General features: G+C 32.0%; 1 protein-coding gene across 5 annotated transcripts in view; it reads left to right on the top strand.

Annotated features, from left to right (window-relative positions):
* Positions 1 to 2354: 2354 nt before the first annotated feature.
* Positions 2355 to 27999, top strand: part of LOC115877486 (PDZ and LIM domain protein Zasp-like) — a 129247-nt gene continuing 103602 nt past the window's right edge. For 2 of the 5 annotated variants that reach the window (XM_030893669.1, XM_030893665.1), the window contains exon 1: positions 3044 to 3326. In XM_030893669.1, coding sequence (XP_030749529.1) covers positions 3222 to 3326 — 105 coding nt within the window. In that variant the 5' untranslated portion in view covers positions 3044 to 3221. Of the gene's footprint in view, positions 2581 to 3043; positions 3327 to 27999 lie in introns of those variants that run through there. The other 3 variants (XM_030893670.1, XM_030893668.1, XM_030893666.1) reach the window with 2 other exon arrangements.

Below are 27999 nucleotides of genomic sequence, written 5' to 3'. Positions count from 1 at the left end.
TCTATAAATAAGCGCATCTTCCCCCACCACTGTCTTGAAATCGCGACCGCATAGGCGGCGCTACTGGTCGTCTCGCGGCTACTTTTTCAAACGCCAATACGCGCCGTCCAAATACCATCAAAACCCGCAAGTTTCGCATAAAAAGTGATCCGCAGCAACGGTTATCAGTGCATCTCTCGAAAAAAAACACACACCGGTGAAGCAAAGGAAAAACAGCAAGAAAAAATGGCAAACTTGATGACTGTGAGCTTGAACAAGGCCGACTCACCGAACTGGGGTTCAGATTGCAGGGGGAAATGATTTCGGGACACCTTTAGTTATCCAGAAAGTGAGTACAAGAAATTTAATTTTTTTGATGTGAAAAATCGTTTATTTTTGGACGAAATTATGTTGCGGTGTTTAGTTGGCTGAAGAAATGTTACTAATTTGTTTATAAGTTTCGCATTGGTCGGTCTTGATCTTTGTCTGTCCGATCTGACGTTAGTTTTGGTCTTGGTCTTGCTTTTTATGCAAGGAGAAGACTACGCTTGCACTCATCTCTATTGACAAAGATATTTTTAAAACTTGCGAAGATATTGCCTGAATATTTTACAAAAATGATTGTAGTTTTTATTTCAAATTAGAAACCCGATACAAAGTTTCTTCATTAGGTTGGATCACCCTATAGAACAAGCCCAAAAATTCGCCAATCGGCAAATCTATCGCATTCACACACCGCATCCGCACCACCTTATTATAATTTATTATAGCTTCTCTATAAATAAGCGCATCTTCCCCCACCACTGTCTTGAAATCGCGACCGCATAGGCGGCGCTACTGGTCGTCTCGCGGCTACTTTTTTCAAACGCCAATACGCGCCGTCCAAATACCATCAAAACCCGCAAGTTTCGCATAAAAAGTGATCCGCAGCAACGGTTATCAGTGCATCTCTCGAAAAATGACACACACCGGTGAAGCAAAGGAAAAACAGCAAGAAAAATGGCAAACTTGATGACTGTGAGCTTGAACAAGGCCGACTCACCGAACTGGGGTTCAGATTGCGGGGGAAATGATTTCGGGACACCTTTAGTTATCCAGAAAGTGAGTACAAGAAATTTAATTTTTTGATGTGAAAAATCGTTTATTTTTGGACGAAATTATGTTGCGGTGTTTAGTTGGCTGAAGAAATGTTACTAATTTGTTTATAAGTTTCGCATTGGTCGGTCTTGATCTTTGTCTGTCCGATCTGACGTTAGTTTTGGTCTTGGTCTTGCTTTTTATGCAAGGAGAAGACTACGCTTGCACTCATCTCTATTGACAAAGATATTTTTAAAACTTGCGAAGATATTGCCTGAATATTTTACAAAATGATTGTAGTTTTATTTCAAATTAGAAACCCGATACAAAGTTTCTTCATTAGGTTGGATCACCCTATAGAACAAGCCCAAAATTCGCCAATCGGCAAATCTATCGCATTCACACACCGCATCCGCACCACCTTATTATAATTTATTATAGCTTCTCTATAAATAAGCGCATCTTCCCCCACCACTGTCTTGAAATCGCGACCGCATAGGCGGCGCTACTGGTCGTCTCGCGGCTACTTTTTCAAACGCCAATACGCGCCGTCCAAATACCATCAAAACCCGCAAGTTTCGCATAAAAAGTGATCCGCAGCAACGGTTATCAGTGCATCTCTCGAAAAAATGACACACACCGGTGAAGCAAAGGAAAAACAGCAAGAAAAATGGCAAACTTGATGACTGTGAGCTTGAACAAGGCCGACTCACCGAACTGGGGTTCAGATTGCAGGGGAAATGATTTCGGGACACCTTTAGTTATCCAGAAAGTGAGTACAAGAAATTTAATTTTTTGATGTGAAAAATCGTTTATTTTTGGACGAAATTATGTTGCGGTGTTTAGTTGGCTGAAGAAATGTTACTAATTTGTTTATAAGTTTCGCATTGGTCGGTCTTGATCTTTGTCTGTCCGATCTGACGTTAGTTTTGGTCTTGGTCTTGCTTTTTTATGCAAGGAGAAGACTACGCTTGCACTCATCTCTATTGACAAAGATATTTTTAAAACTTGCGAAGATATTGCCTGAATATTTTACAAAATGATTGTAGTTTTTATTCCAAATTAGAAACCCGATACAAAGTTTCTTCATTAGGTTGGATCACCCTATAGAACAAGCCCAAAAATTCGCCAATCGGCAAATCTATCGCATTCACGCACCGCATCCGCACCACCTTATTATAATTTATTATCGCTTCTCTATAAATAAGCGCATCTTCCCCCACCACTATCTTGAAATCGCGACCGCATAGGCGGCGCTACCGGTGGTCTCGCGGCTACTTTTTCAAACGCCAATACGCGCCGTACAAATACCATCAAAACCCACAAGTTTCGCGTAAAAAGCGATCCGCAGTAACGGTTATCAGTGCGTCTCTCGAAAATAAAAACACACCGGCGAAGCAAGGGAAAAACAGCAAGAAAATGGCAAACTTGATGACGGTGCGCTTGAACAAGGCGGAATACCCGAACTGGGGGTTCAGATTGCAGGGGGGAAAGGACTTCGGAACTCCGTTAGTTATCCAGAAAGTGAGTACAATAAATTTAATTTTGTTTTTGTGAAAAATAGTACATTTTTGGGCAAAATTATGTCGTGGTGTTTAGTTGGCTGAAGAAATGTTTCTAATTTGTTTATAACTCTCGCACTGGTCGGTCTTAATCTTAGTCTGGCCGATCTGACGTTAGTTTTGGTCTTGCTTTTTATACAAGGACAAGACCACGCTTGTTCATCTCTATTGACAATGATATTTTTAAAACGTGCAAATATATTGCCTGAATATTTTACATAACCGATTGGAGTTTTCATTTCAAACTAGAAACCCGATACAAAGTTTCTTCATTATGTTGGCTCACCCTGTAGAACAAGCTCAAAAAATTCGCCAATCGGCAAATCTATCGCATTCACGCACCGTATCCGCACCACCTTATTATAATTTATTATCGCTTCTCTATAAATAAGCGCATCTTCCCCCACCACTGTCATGAAACCGCGATCGCATAGGCGGCGCTACCGGTCGTCTCGCGGCCACTTTTTCAAACGCCAATACGCGCTGTCCAAATACCATCAAAACCCGCAAGTTTCGCGTAAAAAGTGATCCGCAGCAACGGTTATCAGTGCGTCTCTCGAAAAAAAAACACACCGGTGAAGCAAGGGAAAAACAGCGAGAAAAATGGCAAACTTGATGACGGTGCGCTTGAACAAGGCGGATTCCCCGAACTGGGGGTTCAGATTGCAGGGAGGAAAGGATTTCGGGACACCTTTAGTTATCCAGAAAGTGAGTACAAAAAATTTAATTTTTTGGATGTGAAAAATCGTTTATTTTTGGACGAAATTATGTTGCGGTGTTTAGCTGGCCGGAGAAATGTTATTAATTTGTTTATAGGAGCGTGGTTTTGCGTAGGAAAATACCGAAAATATTGCATTACATAATTCGCGCTCTGTCCGAGCGCTGCTTAAATTTAGATTATATTATTTTTAGAGGTATCGAAAGCCCTGAGGATCGCGCGCTGTCGGCCCGTACCGGTTGCGAATTTTTAAATTCTGTTTCATCTTGACATATAAAAGCTAATTTTAGGTGCGCGCCTATATCGTCGTCACTGTAATACGATATTTTTGTTTGTTAATTTGAGGTTAATTCGGCTTGATTTTTCACAGGAATTAGCCATATTAATTACCGATCATTACTTGAAAATACCGTCACATGTAAATTTTGAAAAGATCAGATATTATCTCCCAAGATAATTTTATGCAAAAGTTGTATTAGCCTTTTTTCAAGAGGCGTTAAAGTTGTACTTTTGTCTAGAATTTTGTTTCATTTGGAATAGTCGTTTAAAAGTTACTTGCAAAAATCTACCTTCAAATTAGTAAAATTTATAATATGGCCCAGAGAAAAAAAACCTCATAGACGTGTTTCGGGGGTCGAAATATACTACTCCTAAAATATTTGCACTTTTTTAAGACTCACCCTGTATAAGAGTTTTAGGGTGAAAATTTCTGGCCAATATCTCTGTTGCTATTTCTCATCGTATGTTACAACTCGACAACTTGTTGATTTGTTGTCCTATTGAGATTGAGATAGATACTTAATTCGGCTTGATTAGCCATATAATTACCGATCATTACAGGCAAATACCGTAATAAAACCGTCACACCGTCATACGTCAGCCACATGCAAATTTTGAAAGATCATATATTATATATCCAGATAATTTTAAGCCGAAGTTGTATTAGGCTTTTTTCAAGAGATGTTATAGTTGTACTTTTGTCTAGAATTTCGTTTCATTTGGAATAGTTGTTTAAAAGTTATTTCCAAAAATCCACCTTCAAATTAGTAAAATTTATAATACGGCCCAGAGAATAAGCTACAATTATTAAAATACCAGCAAAAATCTGATTGGGTCATTTATTTAATTCGATGTCACATTTTGTTTACAAAAATTGCACAAAATAATTATTAATTTCCCAACTTCTGAAAAAGTAACGATGATTAAACAGCATTTTGCTGGAAATAGTATTCTCGCTGTGTCAGATATTTATATTCACACCTCAATCTCCGAAAAGCCTAAACCGAATAAGTCAATAGTTTAAAGAATAAACCATAGGTATGAAACTAAAGGCACTAAAGTATTAAGCACATGGATGTGTGAAGAAAAAAATAATTGAACAGGAAGAAAACAACATTGACTCCCGTTTTATTGGGGATACCGTAGGAAAATACAACAGGATCTTTCGTCGAACGACTTCTTCCTATGGAGCACACTCAAAAACCGTCTTTAAGGGCATATTAAATGCAGAAATTTAGATGGACTGAAAACGACATCTCTGCTCTGTGGGATCTAAAGATTCTCCCATTAACAGCTTTGTATTGTGAGGCGTGAATTTTCAGAATCATTTGAGGTATTGTTTGGCTTCGAATTGGGGATTATGTAAACATTTTATTAATTAGCCTAGTTTAACAAATTTCCTTTAGTTAAAAATATTTTTTTTTATTTGTTAAATTATTGTGGATTCAGAAAAAAATATATCTACCCTTTTCAAACCACATAAATTCATGTAAACAAAGAATGTGACATCAAGTTTGACAATGATAAAATCATATTTTTGCTGGTATTTTAATTGTAGCTTTCTCTGGGTCGTATTATAAATTTTCAGTAATTTGAAGGTAGATTTTTGCAAATAACTTTTAGATGCCCATACCAAATAAAACAAAATTCTAGACGACAGTTAAATTTTAAAGCCTCTTCAAAAAAATCTAATACACTTTTTGCCTAAAATCATCTGGGGTGATAGTATTTGAACTTTTCAAAAATTACAAGGGATTTCGTATGCCACCATACGGTATCTTAGCATGGTATACGATAATTTCTGTCATAAAATTCAGGACATGTTTGAAGTAGTGGAGTAAAATATATCATTAATATTTCACTCAACTGTACATATCATGCAATATAGTGTATTTTTGTAAGCGTAGTTAATTTTGAGTCAGCGTAATATTCTTAGATATTTATTATACAGGGTGAATCTTAAATTAGTGCAAATATTCTGTGCTGTTAGATCTCGATAAAGGAAACTTATTTACTCTTTTACCTTTTTTCAAATACGTTCAAAATAACCGAGGTATTTTACTTTGAAAATTTTAAAAAATATAATTTTTCTCTTAAATTTTGAGAACAACTGGAACTTTTCTAGGTTTTCTTTCTTGTAAACTTAATCTACTACACCTGTTGCCATAGTATCAAGAAATAATGTTTTTTTAACTAAAAAGTAACAAAATTTGGAAAAAAGTTCCAACTTTTCAAAATATTATTTTCAGAAAAAAACGCATAGACGTGTTTCTGGGGTCGAAATATACTACTCCTAAAATATTTGCATTTATTTACGTTTCACCCTGTATAAGAGTTAATGTGTGGGTGGCAATTTCTGTCTAATATCTCTGTTGTCATCGTATGTTACAACTTCACAACTTGTTGACTTGTTATCCTATTGAGATGGATACTTATGGATTTTTCCTGTCTAATATATCTAGAATTACTAAAACCGCGTATAAATAACAGCGTAGAATAAAGCTTGATTTTCATGCATCCGTTGTCCGACGATACGATGATGCGATATTAATTTTATTGGTTGAATTTAAAGACTTCGGTTGGTTAGAAAGGGTTAACCAATCGAAGCCTTTAAATACAACCAATGAAATTAATATCGTATCAACGTATCGTTGGACAACGGATGCATGAAAATCAAGCCTAAGTCACTTGTGTCAAAATTGCAAAGGCATATAAACGAATCCGCGTATAGGTAAACATGGCGTGTAAAACGAGGGACTCCGATTACGATTAATAAAGAGTAATATTACACAGGGTGCGTCTCAAATAAGAGCAAATATTTCCAGGGCTACTGGATCTCGATAAAAGAAATATATATTTTCTCTTTACCGTTTTACAAATAAATCCAAAATATCCGAGTTATTTTTAGCTTAAATTTTGAGAACCACTGGATTTTTTCTGGGGTTTCTTTGTTGTAAATTTAATCTATTACCTGTATTGTCATATTATTAAGAAATTAAGTTTTTTAACTAAAACTTAAAAAAAATTCCAAATCTTCAATTTTTTTTGGCGAAAAATACCTCATAATCGTGTTTCTGGAGCCGAAATATACTACGCCTAAAAAGATTTGCACTTATTTAAGACTCACCCTGTATATAGATTTATGTGAGAAAATTATTTATTGAAATATACGCAGAAAAATTATTCAGGGATACTAATAGAATTTTATACAAATTGCAAAAAAGAAAGTGATAATAAAGCAATAAATTTTGCAATTGTGTCATTTTTATTTTTAAAATTTATAGTTACATTACTGGTAAACTAAGCAGCTTTCTGTACAATATTCAGCTGTAAAATGTAAAACGAATATTTTAGTTCCAGGTGCATATCTACTGTAGCTGATGCATATTATTGATATGCTTATAATTAGAGGGCTAATGAAAAATATATTTTTTAATTATAGTAGGTTTATTTTGCATTGTAATAAAGTTATTTATTAACTAATGAACTATATTTAAGGCTGACATAATGCTATCAGTTCCATATTTCAGTAAAATGTTGTAATGCAATAGGTACTTAACTGTTATCAGGAAATGAATGTGTAGATAATTTAATATGAAAATTATTTATGTTTGTTTTTAAAATATCTACCTACTGTTTTTTTTATAAATAATATGTAATCCTATATACTAGGACAAGTAAGTGTGCAACTAGAGTTTTTACTGTTATTATTATCAATGGTTATCTGGGTTATTTAAATAAAAATTTAAAAAAACAACAAAAATTTTTACGCGAAAAAAAACCTCAAAGTGGTGTTTATGGCGTCGAATGTACAGGGTGTCCCATTTTGGTTGAAATCATACGGTATCTCCGTTATTAGTGAAGATAGAAGGGTGCGGTTTGCACAAACCTGTCTCACTTTTTTGTCAAACGGAAGATGCCGTAAACAAAATTTTCATAGCCCTCTTCGTTTCCGAGCTACAGGGTCTTTTTGAAAATTTTGCAATTTGGGACACCTCCTGTATCTCTGTTATTGTTAAAGCTATCGAGAAGGTGAAAACTGTTTATTGTAAACTTTTTACGTAGAATACAGTGGCGTAGTCTGTTTTTCTACCAAAAAAATATTTTTGAAAATATGAACTAAAGTTATGTTTTTTTAAATGGAACACCCTGTATATTTATAAATCATATGATCTGTCTTGCCATAAGCTTCTCAAAAATATATATCACTCTATATTTATTTTCACTATTTACTGCAATATTTAAAAGTTTTTATTAAAAGATCATATTTATTAGTAGGCCATGATTGATAATAAAAGAAACTAAAGAATTATTAAAAGTATACTGCTATCTGTCTCTTGTTTTATTTTGGGAGCCGCTAATAAATTCTTTATATATTAGGGAAACTTAACTCTCTACCGCTATTTGTAAATCTTGGAATACGTGTATACGTAAGAATAATCTATCGTATCGGAAATTTTAGATATTCCTTTAGCTAATTTACGTGAAATATACTTTCAGCAAGATGGGGAACATTCCCCCTCATAACTATGGAAATATTAGAATACTGTTAAATTATTATTTTTCAAATCAATGAATTGGAACCAATGAACGCATATTGATAGCCTCCTCGATTCCCGGATTTCGCCGTTCTCGATTTCTGATTTTGGGGATTTTTGAAATACGAAATATATCGTGGGCACTACAACAATGTCGAACACCTGAAAAATGCTTTAATAATTCAAGATTTAGATATTTGCAAACCCATCCCGTTATAAAAAAAAGAAAAATATATTCACAGTTTCAGTGGTAACAGTTATTTCAAAAGTAAAATATATCAATCCCAAATAAATTTTAATATGTGTATGACTATTTTAGTAAATACCATTTTGATTTTTTGTTATTTATCACGGCCTACTAATAAGAAAATGATATATTTTAAATATTGCAGTAAATAGTGAAAATAAATATAGAGTGATATATATTTTTGAGAAGCTCGTAGCAAGACAGATCATATGATTTATAAATATACAGGGTGTTCCATTTGAAAAAACATAACTTTAGTTCATATTTTCAAAAATATTTTTTTGGTGGAAAAACAGACTACGCCACTGTATTCTACGTAAAAAGTTCTACAATAAGCAGTTTCCGCCTTCTCGATACCTTTAACAATAACAGAGATACAGGGGGTGTCCCAAATTGCAAAATTTTTGAAAAGACCCTGTAGCTCAGAAATGAAGAGGGCTATGAAAATTTTGTTTGCAGCATCTTCCGTTTGACGAAAAAATGGTACAGGTTTGTGCAAACCGCACCTTTCTATCTTCACTAATAACGGAGATACCCTATGATTTCAACCAAAATGGGACACACTGTACTACCCCTAAAATATTTGCATTTATTTAAGACTCACTCTGTATATGATCACTAATTATATTATTCATATTTTACAAAATTTTCATTAATTTAAACTTTAATGTGTTTTTATACTTTATACTAAATACAGGGTGTCCCAGAAATAAGTGCAAGTATTTTAACTGGTAGGAAGGTATACACCAGAAAGTATACCCCAGAAACACGCCTATGAGGTTTTTTTTTCGAAAAAAAAAATTTTGAAAATACGAAATTTTTTGAAAAAAATTTTGGAATTTTTTTTTAGTTTTTATTTAAAGAACATAATTTCTTGATAATATAGCAACATAGGTATTAAGTATTAAATTAAATTTACAAGATAGAAAATCCAGAAAAGATCCAGTGGTTCTCAAAATTTAAGCAAAAAATATTTTTTTTCGAAATTTTCAAAGTAAAATAACTCTGTTATTTTGGACTTATTTGAAAAACGATAAAGAGAAAATATGTTTCTTTTATCGAAATCTACCAGCCCTTAAAATACTTGCACTTATTTCTGGGACACCCTGTATAGGCAGTTTCATTAAAGAAATAAATTTTTTTTTCATACTAAATTGTGTAAATCAGGTAAGCCGAGGTGTATTTTTAATTTTCCAAAATATTTTTGAAAAACATGAAAACACGAAGCCAATATTATATGCTTTATTTAAGTGTAGTATATTTATACACAGGAATTTATTTTCTGTCTCAAGGTCCGTTGTCATTTCAAAATACAGATTTTTCGAAATTATTTCATAACTGATTTAGTTTTACCATTAAATCATGTCCGCCAAAATCTAGTAAAACAGTAACGCTGGCAAAACTATTTTAAAAATGACAATAGAGATCTTAGAGAAATATATTTTATGATTTTTGAGAATCTATGTAAACCGTAGCTTGTGGGTTAGGTCCTCCCTGTCAAATAAAAATCACAATTACATTCAATCAAGTATTTTTATATAGGGCCCGGCAATAATGCGTCGGGCAAATGTAGCTCCTAGAATAAAAAAAACTTGTGAATTTTGTTTAAGTGTAAAGGTACATTCAGGCTGGGAGCGTCGAGCGTCGCGTCGCGTTTGCGTCGCGTCCGCCTCATTAAACTCGAACCCCGACGCTCAGCGGACGCTAGCGCAACGCCAAACAACACGCGGTCTGCCTGAAAGGTCTAATTTAAGTTAAGTGAATTGATTCCATTTCGACACGCTGACGCGACGCAAACGCGACGCGACGCTCGACGCTCGACGCTCTCGGCCTGAATGTATCTTAAACCTAAAGTATGTACAAGGACGTATTTCAAAAAAATACTTTAACTTCTATAGGTTGGTTCAAAAAAGTTTGAGTGGATCAGGATAATTTTTTTTTAAATGGAACACCCTGTATATGATTGCATTTTTGGCTTCCTTTCAGATCACTTTACATAATCCTAAGATATGAATAAATATATTTTGATAGTTTCAGAACTATAAATAAATAAAAAAATATATATTTTTCAACCTTCATTAAAAAAAAATATTACAAATACAAGAACTGTCCTGAAATCAAAACTATATTAGATATTTAATTTAGATACTTACTTTGCTATAAATATCGTAATCTTCAATCATACAGGATGTTAAAAATTCTACGCCAAACTTTCTAAAATATAAACTAATATTTCTTTGTTTTTTTTTTAAATGGAACACTGTATATTATTTTTTTATTAGATGAAGAATTAAAAAATGAACATATCTTGTGTTTAAAGTATTTCAAAATTTTTAATGGTTTTGCAGATACACGCAGTATTATTTCATATGGCTCTCTCAACGGCAAAATACGAGAAAAAAAAATTATTGGGTGGCTTTAATAAAAATTTACTATGGAAAATGATATATAAAATATAAAACCGGGAATATCTGCAAAACCGTTAAAAATGTTGAAATACTATAAATACAAAAAAATGTTCATTTTTGAATTCTCCATCTACTGAAAAATAATATATAAGGTGTTGCATTAAAAAAAAATTATATTTTAGAAAGTTTGGCGTAAAATTTTAAACATCCTGTATGATTTATGATTACCATGTTTATAGCAAAGTAAGTACAGGCCATCTAAAGTAAATACTTAATTTTAGTTATATTATATAGTTTACAACAGTTCTTGTATTTTTAATAATTTTTTTAAGATAGGCTGAAAATGTAGATTTTTTATTTATTTAATAATATCTCTGAACCTATCGAAATATATTTACTCATATTATCTTAGGATTATGTAAAGTGATCTGAAAAGAAGCCAAAAATGCAATAATATGCAGGGTGTTCCGTTAAAAAAAAACATACCGATCCGCTCATACTTTTTTGAGCTACCTTATAGAAGTTAATATACAGGGTGTTCCAGAACTAAGTGGAAGTATTTTAAGGGGTGGTAAATCTCGATAAAAGAAACATATTTTCTCTTTATCGTTTTTCAAATAAGTCCAAAATAACGGAGTTATTTTACTTTTCCAAAGAAAAACAAGAAAATTTCCAAAAATAATTATTTTTTGCTAAAATTTTGAGAAACACTGGATCTTTTCTGGATTTTTTTTCTTGTAAATTTAATCTAATACCTACAGCTAACAGCTAAAATACTTATGGGTCACCCTCTATAGAGTGTATAGGCTATATCTGTTTATAGAAATAGTTATTCTGTATTTTTATTGTATAGTTATAGAAACGTCATTATTTTATAGTTATAGAAACGTCATACTATTTTGCTATTTTGTATATATTTTGCTTTACATTTTCACTGTTCGAAATTGGTAAAGACCTCAATATGATGGCAACACTTCTATATGACCTAATTTTTATCGAAATTATACTAAAATTAAGCTGAAAGGAAACACACCATCGCCATCGCTCCGGTTTTTTCCTGTGTTTACTTAAACTTACTTATATTTTACATTGAATCCATTGCATATTTTGTTAAGTATCCCAGTGAGCCATTTCTATTTTTAAACTAAACTAATTTCATGTAGTTTTTAGCACGAAAACATTTTAATGTATACAAAATGGTCAGTAGAGGTAATAAATATATGTCTTAACGTTAAATTAAAATTTTGTTTTCGATTTTGGTATAAATTATTTTAAACTCTCAATTTTTTCAAACTTTGCATCTCTTAAAGAGGTTCTCTTGAAACTACTACTTTTTAAAATTTCTCTTTGATTTAATATGGAATTTACTTTTTGTACAGGGCCAAAGTCTTACAGAAAATTAAAAAATACAAAATCGAAAATTGTTATTATGCAATCGCTGACACCAAATAGAGGCAAACTATGTTTGGTCAACGAGTCGTCTGCACCAAACGTTGAGGAATTCAAGCCTTGCTGTTTGTGTAGGACAGGTATGTGCAAAACGCACCCTTCTATCTTCACTAGTAACGGAGGTACCTATGGGAGGTACCCCATATACATATATGATTTCAACCAAAATAGGACACCCTGTACACGTACAGGGTGTCCTTTTTTTTTACCCCCAAATTTTTTCTTTTTTACCCCCAAATGAGATACCCCTCGACTAAAGTCCTCTAACACAGTATTGCCACCTATTTCAATCATTGTTGATTGCTCCATATACAGGGTGTTCCTTAATGACATGCTAATATTTAAGGGGGTGATTCTTGGACTTATTCTGAGAAAAAAAACTTCATATGAATATATGCCCAAAAAACATCTTAACTTTTCATAATGAAAGGAATGTTAAAAGTTATTTATATCATAATTATGCAAACTCAGGGATAGGAAGAGGTGGACCAATTGCATGGGCCTCCTCGCTCACCTGACCTATCCATTTTAGATTTTTTTATGCGGCATGGTTAACAATAAGATTTACAAAAGAACTTGTGAATTAAGAGAGGCACTCGAAGTGACGGTACCAGAGAGAAATTTAATTAAGTCGACCGGTCCTTCTGTGAGAATAGGTAATAGTTCAGTTTTAAAAAGATGCAACTCTCAAAACAATGGCGGATATTTTGAACATTTTCTAAAATAACTTAAAGTGTATGTAGTGATATTATTTTTTAAGTTTTAGTTTGTGTAATGTAAATGATTGTAAAGAATGTAAAGAACCGTTTAATAATATATTCTGACTTTTTGTAAGTTATAAATCATAACAGCATAAGAATACCATACCAACTATGTGAAATTATTCAAGAAAGATAAGAATTGGCTATAACTAAATGTCTTGAAAACCGTTCTCTAAAAAACGAAACATTCACCGGTCAACGTACCCTCGAAAATATATGGTCAAGAAAAGTTGAACCAATAATCCTACACGATTTTCTTCACTTGAAAAATTCATATTTACAATTTTCGATTATTTTAATTTACAAAGTGTGGATATGATAGCTTCACATTTCTGATAGCAAAGACGATTAAACTTGTTTCCATGGCTAACAAGTGAAATTGTTTAAAAATTATAGGAATTGGCTATAACTCAGTAACTTTTCGAAGAAAACATATTATAGTTTATATCGCTGAAAAGCTTAAAAATGGCGCCTTTATGGCCAACTATGGTTTCCATTTAAAAAAAACATATATTTGTGTCATATGTCAAAAATGACAGGCTTTAGAAAAAAATCGGAGGACACAATCTCATTAAGGATGTGATTATCTACAACTTTTATCTGAAAACTTTTTGTCTAAAATAGCTTATAATGGAATTAGGGACAATTTTTAAAATAGCCGAAATTTGTGTTTTTTGAAATATCTAGTGAGCCATGAACTTTTTCAAAAATCTGAAAGGCGCATATTTATGACACTACAAAATTGCAATTCTTTCCCCATTTAACCGACTCTCTCTATCTCCAGTAGTTTCCGAGATACCCATAGAAAACATCATAGAAAACTCACCCTGTATATTAGAAAAAAAAAACAGTTATATTACAACAGATGTACAAAAGATTAGTAATTGTAATTTACAATTTGAATGAACGACAATCCTGAGTGAAAGTTTTAGTTTTATAGTAATATTTGGTCTAATTTGAGATGCAGGTTAAAGCATATATATATATATATATATATATATATATATATATATATATATATATATATATATATATATATATATATATATATATATATATATATATATATATATATATATATATATATATATATATATATATATATATATATATATATATATATATATATATATATATATATATAATATATATATATATATATATATATATATATATTTTGATATATATATCAAATTTAGTCTACCGATCAGTAATCTGTAATAACTCAGACTCCAAAGACTTAACCAGTAATTACCTATTTACATTTACATACGGAGAAATGCGAAATTTATTTCTTCCATACTAAATATAACCTTGACTCGGCTTCAAAGTATGTTATTACATCTGTCGACTTAACATCTAATAAATCCATTTAAATTAGTAATTATCTATGGTCATCGGAGTGATCCATTTGCGGGATGCACAAATAAGGCATATTTAGCTAATTTGGTTATGTCGAACATACACATAAAATTTTACGACTCTAATCCAATGATAAGTATGTAATCGACGTCTTAGTTCAATGTTATTGATGTACATTTGTACAAAGTGTGTTAAATACAGTGACTATAAATAGTAATTCTAGTTCGTCAGAATAAAAATTACACGATAAATCATTTTAACTTATAATATCGTTAAAAATATGTTCAATAATACTAATGCATAAATAAATTATTTTTTATGTTATTTTAGTTAAAAATTTTGACAGTTTACGAGTTCCAATTTGAATAACATAGTAAATTTTGTTAGTTTCTTTTACTTTTAATTAAAAGAATTGATATTTGGGTGCAACAGCTCACGTACTAAATTTTTACATGATTATAGGTCAGTATACCATAAGTTTGCGCAAATAGAACTAAACTATAGGTATTTCATACATAGGTTGATCTGAATCTCTTCTATGTAATTATGCCAGAAATTGCCGGATTTTGCTTCAAAATTTCAAACCGCAAAAGTAGGTGTTTATGAAAAATGTTGCATCTAGGGTTGGAACTTTATTTTTCACAATTAGTTACTCATTTTACTACATATGTAATAGATTCTTAAACATCTGTCTAACAGAATTGAGCATTATTGAATAGCTTAGATATATTTGTTTATTATTTTATTTCTCGTGCGAACCAGCAACACTGTATGCCGCTTTTTATTTTGTCTCTCCGTCTGTCAACTGGTCGCATATATTTATCTCTGTCGTATGCATTAAAGTATAGATCACGGAAATACACTGACCAGGGCTAGTATATATTTATTTAAAATTTGTATTTAAGTGTGGCTAGTACGAAATGAATATAGGGAGTACCTTAAACCGTACCGGCTTTGCACAAAAGTTAAAAATGTTATCAACTTTTTTTACCTGTGTGGTCGACATTATAGTATACAGGGTGTCCGAGAAATAAGTGCATGTTAAGGGGTGGTAGATCTCGATAAAAGAAACATATTTTCTCGTTATCATTTTTCAAATAAGTCCAAAATAACGGAGTTATTTTCCTTTGAACATTTCCCAAAAAAATAATTTTTTGCTAAAATTTGAGAACCACTGGATATTTTCTGGATTTTCTTTCTTGTAAATTTAATCTAATACCTATGTTGCCATATTATCAAGAAATTATGTTTTTTAACTAAAAACAAAAAAAAAATCCAAACAAATTTTCAAAAAATTTCGAATTTTCAATTTTTTTTTCGCGAAAAAAACCTTATAGGTGTGTTTCTGGGGTTGAATAATTATACTACTAGTTAAAATACTTGCACTTATTTTTGGGACACCCTGTATAGTACGTTGTATTGTAGTTTAACATCTTCTACATCTAATATATTTTTAAATATACAGGGTGGATCTGACATACGTACAAATATATTAGGGGTAGTATATTTCTGCCCTAGAAACCCGCCTTTTTTTTCCGCGAATTTTTTTTTGATAATTTGGAAATTTGGAAAAAATAAATGTTTTTTTTTTAATTTTTAGTTAAAAATCGTAATACCTTGATAGTATGGCAACATAGAAAGTAGATTAAATTTACAAGAAGGAAAATCCAGAAACGATCCAGTGGTTCTCAAAATTTAAACAAAAAATTATTTTTTTTTAAATTTCAAAGTAAAATAACTGGGTTATTTTAAACTTATTTGAAAAACCATAAAGATAAAAAATGTTTCTTTTATCGTTTGTTTATATTTTGCTAAGTGCTCTAACATTTATTAACTTTTCAACTCGTCAAAAACCAAGACAAAAACAATTCGACTTTTACAAAAACTACCTCCACCCCTATATAAATTCCAGTAGAATTATTTTCCAACTCAATCGACATGCTCTAATAACCTATTTAGTGAAAATATGGAATATTACCTATCTTAGTATCACATATGATATTTGACAATAACCTTCTTAAATTTTAAATTAATTAACGTTCAGGTTTATTTTTGATTGATGCCCTCTAACGGACAGTCGAAACACATTTGAATACGCAGTACATTGAAAAATACGCACTAGTTCACGGAATATTAGGACACCCTGTATACCGACAACACCGACGGTACTCACACATTAAAGATTTTAATTCCTTCCGATAAAGTCCCTTTAAGGCACCTCTTTTCGCATCTTCAATTACGGATCTCGGTGACGCTTTATCAGATGAGAGTGAATTATGTGTGACTTAAGATGTCACAATTAATTAGCTGTTGAGATTTGCGAGCCGCGAAAGTGCGATAGCGCCAGACGCGTCGGCATGACGTTAAAAGACCGATTTAAAAGCCGTTTCTGATATTAATTTAAATTAAATGAAATACAAAACGTTAATAGACAGCTTCAGCATATGGTTTAAGTTTTATTTTTATACTAACTTTATAAAAAGACTACTTTGTAAATAATAAATATTATTTTTAAAATGATCGTCCATTTCTAAATAATGTTCATATCTTTTGATAGCTTTTGTCCAATGCATGATTTTTACTTCATCATCATTATTTTCATCGGCATCCTATTTTGGTCCAGAGCCAGTACTGGGAATACCCAAATGTATGGCCCGTAGTGCACTAAAACTCTGGATCAGGGAAAAACAGAATGTCCACTGGATAAACAGACAGGGTCACAGGCACAGCAAGGCCATTATTCAACGACCTAGCTCTAAAACCGCAAAAGAACTGCTAATTCTTAGCAGGAATAAAGTGCGGATTACAACAGGCTTCTTGACAGGACACATAGCTGTCAAATGTTATCTTAGTCACAAGTTGAACCTGTATCAAGGAAATTTTTGCACTCATCATGTGCACTCCCCCGGAAAATCATAACAGTGCTATAAAAATCAGAGAAAAACTATTGGAATATGTAGCGGAATTTAATTACCTCGACAGTTTGATTTCGGAAAAGGCCAATAACAACTCTGAAATTCAGCACAGAATTAGCAGCGCCTCAAGAGCATTCTGGAAATTAAAAGACAGGGTTTTCTACAATCATAACTTGAGCGCAAAAACGAAACTTGCAGTGTACCGAGCAATAATAATCCACACCATGTTATATGGAAGCGAAACCTGGGTGCCGTACCGCCGACACATGAACGCACTAAACAAGTTGGAACAGAGACATCTTAGACAACTCTTAAGAATCAAATGCTTCCATCATGCAAGTTAACTGCGAGAGTATTGAAGTCATGATTACAAAGTCGCGCTTAAGATGGGTTGGTCATACGTATGCAGAATGCAAGATAATTGCATACCAAACTCTCTGCTTTACGGTGAGCTTATAGACGGTAAGAGGAGGTCGGGTGGACAACTCAAAATGTACAAGGATATTTTCCACGAAAACTTAAAGTGGATTAACAAGTAGAATGAGTGGGAAGAAGCAGCTCACAATAGAACGGAATGGAGAAGAATTATGGTAAACTCAGTTAACAGCGACAACCAAAAAGTAAAGAGGTAACAAAGCAATGAGATTTTTGAATGTCCGGAGTGCGATAGACACATAACATCACGTATCGGGCTTTTCAGTCACAGAAAAGCTCATGAAAGAACATGCCTTGTGTGACCATCTTCTGATGCGTGTCAAATAATCGTCAGCGAGTAATGGCCAGTATTTATGTACATATGTATGTAGTTCTCTAGAAACTTCTAATACATGCTCAGCCTGTATATATCACCCTGTATATATTCTCGATCAATACACACATTAAATAATTGAAATTGAATAATTATTTGAATATATTTACAGAGAATTATAGTTTATTATAGGAGATCTCAGTGACTTTTTTAATTAAAAAGGTATTCCAATGTTTTGAAGGGATGCGACGCATCATCCGCATCATACAACAGAGTATCGGTTTGAGACAGTTTGAGACAGTATTGTTTGAGACAGTTTTTTTAGTTATTTATGTATCTACGTAAGTATTTTATATTATGATCTAGGATAATTAACCTAGTTTTCACCAACTAAACTAATTTACAGAATCGGAAAAATATAAAAACCGCAAAATATTTGCCCTGGACTCTCCAAAGGCATTATGGTAATGACTCGGGTGCAATCGCCACTTCCGGTCGCAATTAAATTATTATTCAGTACTCCTGCGAAAAAGCGGCAGCAGTACTTTGTTTAGGTCGCGTCGCGGCAGGATGGTCGTAATTGCACGTTCTGAGAAGATGCATTTTTGTCAGTAACAGGCTAACGGAGCATAACGTAGAACGATTTTTTTTCTTTGCATAATGATAGGTTTATTGCCCAGCGCCAGACATATTGTTGTCGGTGATATTTTCAATGCAATTAAAGGAATATTAGATTAAAGAATGCAAGGTATCTAATACATCAAATTTCTTTCATGTAAATTACTGCAAAAATAATTATATTTTATACATATGGTTATACAGGATGGTCCGAACTGTATTCGAAAACTTCGGCAGCATATTCTGTAAATAAAAATAAGTAAAAAAGTTCGTATAAATATATGTCCTAAAATGCTTAGTTTCCGAGATACAGGGTGTAGAAGTTTCATTTTTATATCCATTTTTTCCAAATAATTTCTGAAGTAACGTCAATATATGGATGAAAATTGGTGTCTGGCAGTTTTTTGACAAGGGAAATTTGATTTTGATGTCAATATGACTCGTAATTGTAGAGGGCGCAACTTACATATTTTTTTTTAACATTGTTTGAATAATAATAACTTTTCGTCCGTACCTGTATAAAATTACCGAGTAAAAAAATATACATTCACGATATTTTTTACGTAAAAAGGACTTCTTGGTAAAAATCGCTACTAGTAATGGTTCGCGAGATATTTGGAAACGCAATATCTGTCATCATTGACGTAAACATGTTGACTAAATAGTTATTAGACTAAATTCATAAATTTGAAATGTTTTTGTACCAAAAGTTTAACAGATACTGTTTTATCATGATTTTTTCGAAGAAAAATTTATGATCAATTTAAAAAAAATAAAAAGTTCCCAAATCTACTCAACATGTTTATTTTTAGTCAATAATGATATGTATTGACTATTTCCGTTATAAATATCTTGAGAACGGTTGCTCGTAGCGATTTTTACTAAAGACGGTCCTACACGATGTGGCGAACACCTTCAAACGTTGGACGCACGGCATTCGCCACATTGTGTGGGAGCGCAGAAATCCATGTGTGTCGAACCACAAAACACATACACAAGGAGAAGTGCAAGCGCCTTGCTAAATATTGGAAAGTGAAATTGACGTTTAAATTTGACACTGTTGACAAGTCTACTGCTACTAGCGCCCCCAATATCGCTTGTAGGAACTACGGACTAGATTGTAACGCATGGCGGGAACTTTAAAAAAATAAAAAATTTTAATTCTTCATTTATTTTTAATTATGACATACATAAAACACAAAAATACACCATTTTTTAAAAATATGTTTAATATCATTATCAAATATACAACAGAAATTAATTTCAACAAAATAAATTAATAAAATTAAAAGAATAATGTTACAAGTAGATCAAGAGACAAAATTAATTATAACAAAACTGAAAAAATGGCGTCATAGATGGCTTAGAAATGAAGCCATCTATGAATTATATAGGAAATGTCATCGATCATCATTTTTAAGCCAGCTGGACGATTATTTCAAACATACAAGCTGAGTTCGTTCATAGTGCTCTTAGAAATCTAGATAAACAAAGAATAATAAATTAAAAGTATTCCAGGGGAAAAGAGAGGAAGAACCTGTATCGTCTCTGATATCTGTCAGGGTATTGTTGAAAGTGTCATCTTTTTGCTCGAAGTTTTCAGGTCGATTAAAAAGATGACATTTACAACAATACTTTGCCGTAACTTTCACAAATATCAGAGAGAGAGTACAGGTATTGCCTCTCTTTTCCTCTGGGATGCTTTATATCTGTTGTTCTTTGTTTATCTATATTTCTCAGAGCATAATGCCGAACACGACTACAGTATATAATAATTTCAATATCCTAAGTGGAAAGAAAAAAGATCACCCTTCTGTTTTGTACTATGGTCCCTTTCTTCCGATGGCTCATCTCGTTGATATTTAGGAAGGTATCCATAAAATATATATTTTATTATCGGTCCTGGGATGAAAAAATATAAAATTCAATTTGATTTGATGATCCTTTTCTGTCACCTAAATCAGGAGAATGACAATGAGCATGTTAAGATGAAAAAAAACTTATTTATCAACACTTACCTACACGTTAGTCCAAGGAGTTTTATCAAAAACCTATATTTGCCTAAATAATTTATGTATTCAATTTACAAAGCAAACTGCAGCGTGTAAACAAAAGAAATAAAATGGCGACAAGTCAACGTCAACGACCCGACAAGGAGAAAAGTGGTGTTCGAATAACAAATTATGGGTTGCAAAAAATTGTTTTTGTCTCCTTTCAACGCACACTTTAGAAAGAAAAAGAGATGAACAGTTATACTGAAAGAATGTCAAGGTTTTATCTGTCACTCTTGTCAATAATTTATCGGTAAGGAAGATTCCTAGAAAATCGCTTGTAGTCAAGTTTTTAACCATTTCCAGTTCTCCCATAAGAAGTGTCATCCACCTGTGTCGAACGTTCGAAGCAAGTTCGGGCTCTTGTCGGTAAGTTTTACCCGAGTCAAAGGACCTTCCAACGTTCGAAGTAATGTTCACTGCGCTCCTACACGAGAGTCTTCACGTGGATGATATTTTACTAGGGATGAGTAGCGGCCTCGCTTTAATGCTAAAACGTGGTCTCGTCAGGCTAAAAATTTTTCGTGATTTGTTCTTTGCCAGAAATATGTAAGTACATACATAGGTATATAGAAAGATTAATTATTGGTTTTCTTTGTGTTAATAAATATCTGACAGAATTTTTGGTTATTACATTACTTTAGTGAAAACACTGAAATTTCCTTTTATTCATTCAGTTTTTCTATTCATCAAGATTTTCTTCTTATATTAGATATGTGAACAAGTTTTTACTTTTACTAAAATTACTTTTAAAATTTTCCGTTTTTAGTTAAAATGGAGTGGAATAATCAAATGAAAATGGAATTTATTTCGATTTACGACAAATATCCAATTATATGGAATCCCAGACATTCCGAGCATAAAAACCGGAATGCCTTAAATGATGCTTGGCGTGACATTTCTCAGGAAATGAGTATAGACTTGTCAGTAGCCGAATTGAAAAAAAAAGAATCTGTAATGGCAACGTATAGAACGTTGAGGAGGAAAGTTATAGATTCTTATACAACCGGATCTAGGAGTGCAGATATATACAAACCATCTAGGTTTGCTTACGATGCTATAGACAGATTCATAAGAGTAACAAGAAATAAAATCCTGTTACGTCTTCTTTTTCTTTTGCTTCTGTTGTTTAGTTCTTTTGCTTCTTAACAGTTTAGCACAACTTAAAACAATCATACCAGCGGCAATCCTAGCACTTAATATATTATCCATATCTGCTCAAGCCAAGAGTACGTACGACACTGAGTTAATTTCACAAATGTAGCGCCAGGTTTGCGTCCAATATTGGAACGAACGTTCGAAGCATCGTGTAGGAGACTCATTCGCCAATTGTAATATTGCCGAAAACTGTGTCAAATGTTGGTTCGAACGTCTGTTCGAACGTTGGACGCATCGTGTAGGACCGTCTTAAGAGGCATTTTTTACGTAAAAACTCACGGAAATATATATTTTTGCACTCTGTGGTTTTACACAGTTACTGACAAAGTTATTAGTCTTCAAAACAGTTAAAACACATATGTAGGTGTCGCCCCCTACAAACAGGAGTTATATATTGACATCAAAATCATATTTCTCATGTCATAAAACTCAGACGTTTTTCATCCAATTCACAATTTTCATCGAAATATTGATGTTACTTCATAAATTATTTGAATTTATATAAACTTTTTTACTTATTTTTATTTGCAGAATATTCTGCTGAAGTTGCCGGAATACAATTCAGACCACCTTGTAGATTAGGGTTTTTCAAGCGTCCTCTAGTCCAGAGGACGGTCTTCTTTTTGATGTCACTATCCCCTTTTCTCTCAGGTATTGAAAAAGTCCTCTTTTTATATACCAAAAACCTAAAAAAGATTTGTCTATCGCCATAATGCATTAAAAAATTCTTAATCTGTGACGCTACTTCCATTCGTTTCTAGGGATAAACATGTTTAACTATTTTATGTTTACTTACTGTTAGCTTATGTTTAAAAAAAAGTTTTGTTGAAAATAGTTTGTTTTATTTTGATTTTGAGTTTTTTTTATAAAAATTTGTAAGAAAGACCATCAATCGCATATCGTTGACATAACTTTTTGGTGAGTTCTAAACATTTGGGCGATGTTTCGCCTGTACCTCTTTTTAGGGTTCCATACCCAAAGGGTAAAAACGGGAACCCTATTACTAAAACTTCGCTGTCCGTCCGTCCGTCACAAAGGTCTTTCTTATGAACCGTTATAGCTAGACAGTTGAAATTTTTACAGATAATGTAACTATGTTGGCGCTATAAGAACAAATACTAAAAACAGAATTAAATAAATGTTTATAAATAAAAAAGTACTTCTACTAAACATTATCTTTTAAATAAGTATTTTACATAGAATCTTTCAAGTCCTCGGTGGCCGCGTGGTTAAAGCGTTAGGACTTTACGCTGCTAAGACGTTGGAGCCGTAGTAAGCCAGGTTCGAATCCTAGTCAAGGCGACTTTTTTTTAATCGTTTTTTTTTAATTTTTACATGTTTTTACATATTTATTTTTACTTTTTACATATTTATTATTGATTACTACAATTTTTAGTAATGTATTTCTTCATTTTTTTTAAATTACTTATACGCGCATTCAAAATTTCGGCTAAATCGGAAAAAAAGTTTATAATAATATAGTGTCTAATGTTGTATAGATCATGAATGGTACGGAACCCTTCGTGCGCGAGTCCCACTGGCACTTGACCAATTTTTTTAACCTCTCGTCCTCTATTTTTCTCGCCTCAGGTTTGATCATCTAATGTTTTTTATGACTTTTCCTGGCCGGTTAAAATATTCCCAAATCGTATTTTTAATCATATCTGAATTTTTTTCAAATGGAACCAGGGTGGCTCATTAGCATGTTTGAAAAAGTATTTTTTACCAATGATTTGGTACCAATACATTATATTTCGAGTCGAATTTTAGTTATGAATACAGCCATTCCACTCTATGGACTGAAATTTCAAATACTATTTTTTTAAACGTCAAAAGTTTCGCTTAAAAAAAATGTTAAAACGTAAAAAAGGTTATTGAGAAAAGTTTTAGGAGAGCTTTAGAAACGGGCTTTATAATTATTAATCTAATAAAAAAATAACTGAATATAAGACAGATCTTTGTATTGCGAATTACGATATATTTATAAATTTTTAAGTGAGACCACATCCGGTATGCATTACTGGGTTATTTTGGTTCCTCATAGAAACAGAAACAATTTCTATATTGTTTTAGTGCTATGCGACATTGTTTAGTCAGAATATTTATAACAAAAGCGTGGACGCGCAATTATTACTAAAAATGAATAGTCGTATGGTTTATGCTAATATTGACCTTGCATTTTGTAGATAAAATTTTTTGTTTAAATTCGTAAATTTGCCGTTTATATTTTACGCACTATATACAGAGTTGAACTAAAATATTTGTTCAAAATCAAATATCAGTAGGTAAGCCTTTTCGTTACCCTTGTAACTCTCATACTGGGACAGACAAATAAAACACTAATACCGGGACCCCATAAAGCCACACGCCACGCTATCCCACGTGCGCCCACGTGAGCCCACGTGTTGCGACGTGCGAAATAGTCTACACATGAGATCTGGGACAGACGACACACGTGTGATAGCGTGGGATGGCATGGCGTGGTGTAGCATGGCGTGGCGCGTGGCGTAATGAGGTTCCGGCTTTATTCACCACAATGCACCAAAACACTTTATTTTTACAATAGACGGGCATTTCGCTAACTATGACCATCATCATCGGATGATTAAAACTAAGTTTGACTTAATTTTAACCATCTTAGTGAAATATATGTACCCAACTGTAATTAATGTACGTAAATTGAATACAGTTTGATATTTTCCAATATTAATATACCTCTTCCATGTTTAACAAAATTCCAGTAATTTATTTCGTAATATAGAGGAGTTGAATTTTGTATATAGTATCAATATTATTTATTTAGACTTATAGATAACTGTTATATAAATATAATATTGATGCGATTTTATGTATCATGTATTTGATCAAATTATACATCTGCCTATTGAGATAGTTGTGGTTTCTTTTTATAATGTTTGTAAATTTTTATCTGAAGTATGTTTATTTAGTAAGTTTGTTTCAGTCCTAAGGATATACAGTGTGAGTCCTAAAAAAGTGCAAATAATATTTTTAGGGCTGGTACCTAGATCTTGATGAAAGAAATATATTTTCTCTTTAACGGTTTCCAAATAAGTCCAAAATAACCGAGGTATTTTACTTTGAAAATAAATCTACTACCCATGTTGTCATATTATGAAAATAGTATGTTTTTTAACTAACAATTTAAAAAAAAATTAAATTTTCACATTTTTTTCGCAAAAAAACCTCATAGGCGTGTTTCTAGGGTCGAAATATACTACCGCTAAAAATATTTGCACTTATTTAAGACTTACCCTGTATGTGGGGGTTTTCAAAGTAAACTTATTTTTTAAGCATGCCGATAAAAATTAGGAACGAGTATTTTTTGTCGCTTTTTGAAAGTCTCCTAACATACTTGATTCAACAAGTAATTAGCATCAAAAAATAAAAAAATATATACAGTTATATTCAAGTATTAGAAATCGAAAAAGAAAATAATTTAAATAATACTTGACAAAAGATAAAAAAATACTTTTTTAATTTTTTATTTTAGTTTTATTATTTTAGTAACATATAAAACACTGGTAATTTGCTCGCTCTCAGAATCTAGATTTTTGTTTAAATATATTAGTATACTTCGTAGTATTTGTAGATAATTACTTTTTTATTCTCTATAATTTCATGTTTCAAAGAATTTATAAAATTATTTTTACAAATTTCATGTGCACCAAATGCGAAATATTGTTTTAAATTTCTATAGGAATGCAATTTTCATGTCTTTTGTCCAAACATTAATCAATAAGACCAATTTTAATACGAAATTTAGTTTTACTCCCTTTTAAAATTTTATATATTTTTAAGTAAAAACTACATACAGGCACATAAATTCATGTTCTCCAGATCTTTAAAAACGCTTTTGTTCATAGTTAAGTTCATTACCTTGAGTAATAAGCTACTGTCGTTTGCATTTTTTTATCAATGCAAAACTAGGTGTCAAATTTAAGCCTTAAGTCAGGCGGTTTCAGTTTATTTTCCTCTGAATTAATAATGCAATAGAATGTGTTCCAATAATGCATTGTTAAACATAAGTGATGATATGAATTCATTAGTATTTTTCATTTCAGCCTGTGACATTTGCAATTTATTTCTATCACAGCCTATTTATATCCAGCTTGCCAACTTATGGTCACACATTTGCAAGAAAATCTGGTAACCTCTCTAGGCTACCATACCTATCTACCCTTATCTTATGTTAAGTAGCAAATCGGGCTCTGAACTCCATTAAAACTTCGTTAAAAAATCTATTTAGCCATGTGTAATAATAATCTGGAATAAGCTGGTGGTTTCTACTTAATAGGAATATACAGGGCGTATTATATACATATTTCTTATTTTCTTTGTTTCAAAAACTGTAAAAAAATAAATAGATTAGTTTTAGGTAATGTTAAGATAAACAATTTAAAATTAATTTTTAGTATACAGTTCTAATTGTTCTAAGTTGAAACATTTTTAAATGACACATTTTATTCATATATTGTTATATATTCAAAGACCAAAATGACATATTTTTAAAATTTTATTTTTTACTATTATGTAATGAATGAAATTAGTGGGCATAAATACCGTTTACACGATTTTTTCAAGTTTCTCATTGTAAATTTTCTAGTAATACCTACAGAATATATTAAAATACACCTGTGTGAAAAAATGCGGTGAAACATATATATCATATGCATCGAATGCCCCACTTAACAAATATCGATAATGGTAAACCTGGTCTAGATCAAACTTTTTGTCTTAGTGAAAACAAAATAGATCATTAGCAATTAAAATCAATCGTCTATAGAGAATTACAATTAGTGTGTCAATGTTATTGGTACGATCTGAACTTATTTTGGGTTCAAGTTTAGTACCACACATTAGAATTAACATAATGTAAATGGTCAGATAAGTAATCAGTGTATTTATATGTTCGAATCGGCATACTATAAAAAGGATGCGTTTTTGCTGTCAACTACGATTAATCACTATTTGCATTTACAGGGTGGTTCGAATTATATTCGGGAAATTTTGCCAGCATATTCTGCAGATAAAAATAAAGAAAAAAGTAGGTAAAAATTTTAATTTTTATATCGATTTTTTCCAAATAATTTCTGAACTATAGTCGACATTTCGTTAAAAATGTTTTTTTACATGAGAAATTAGATTTTGATGTTAATATGACTACTACTTGTAGGGGGCACCATTACATATTTTTTAACTGTTTAGAAGAGTAATAACTTTTCGTCTGTACGTGTATAAAATCGGAAAATCGGAAAAAATACGATGAAACAGTTTCTGTTGAATTTTTGGCATATGAAAATTTTAAATTTATAACTTCATTCTAATGAATATCCAATCAATAACATATTCAATCTTTGTTCAAGATGACATCAATCAAATCAAATCAAAAATCCTTATTTCTACAATGGTACATATTTTTACAAATTATAATAAAACATATATTGATTTTTTCGATTCAAAATCTATCAAGAACCATTAGTCGTAAAAATTATTAACAAGAGGTTTTTTTAGGCAAAAAAATGGTGGAAATGTTTTTTTCAGCTCTCTTTTTTCACTCGGTAGTATAATACAGGGATGGACGAAAAGTTATTACTCTTTAAAACATTTAAAAACATCCCATACAGCACGTCCAAATGAAATTACGTTTCTACAAGGGAGACACATGAGAAACAAAACATGTTAAAGTGAACCTAAGTGTTCATCTAGTTCTAACATATACATATGAGATACACGCAGGTTTATATTGATAGAATTGTGTGATACAGTGTTTACTAGTTATACACCGTATACACTCAAGATTCTAAAGAGTTTTTTGTAACGTAACAAATAATTATTAAAATAATGAAATCTGACGTCGGTATATGAGACATACAATGTATAAGTCATATGTATGTGTGATACTTCGTATCATAGTTCTGCCTATAGTACACACCTTGTAAAAATGTGACGTATACGCATAATATAAATATCTATATAGACACTTTGTAATAGATTACTGTTGTGTCTACATTCTAGCATGAAATGAAGGTGTGCGCACGCGCGGATAGACTCAGCGTGGATACACCGACCAAGTGTATCTTATGTGTCCTCTCTCCTTTCTCCTTTCTA

Source organism: Sitophilus oryzae, unplaced genomic scaffold (assembly GCF_002938485.1).
Source record: "Sitophilus oryzae breed Bouriz unplaced genomic scaffold, Soryzae_2.0 scaffold_1494_pilon_pilon, whole genome shotgun sequence".
In the NCBI taxonomy this organism is placed as follows: Eukaryota; Metazoa; Arthropoda; class Insecta; order Coleoptera; family Curculionidae; genus Sitophilus; species Sitophilus oryzae.
This window is presented reverse-complemented; position numbering and strand designations above follow the sequence as displayed.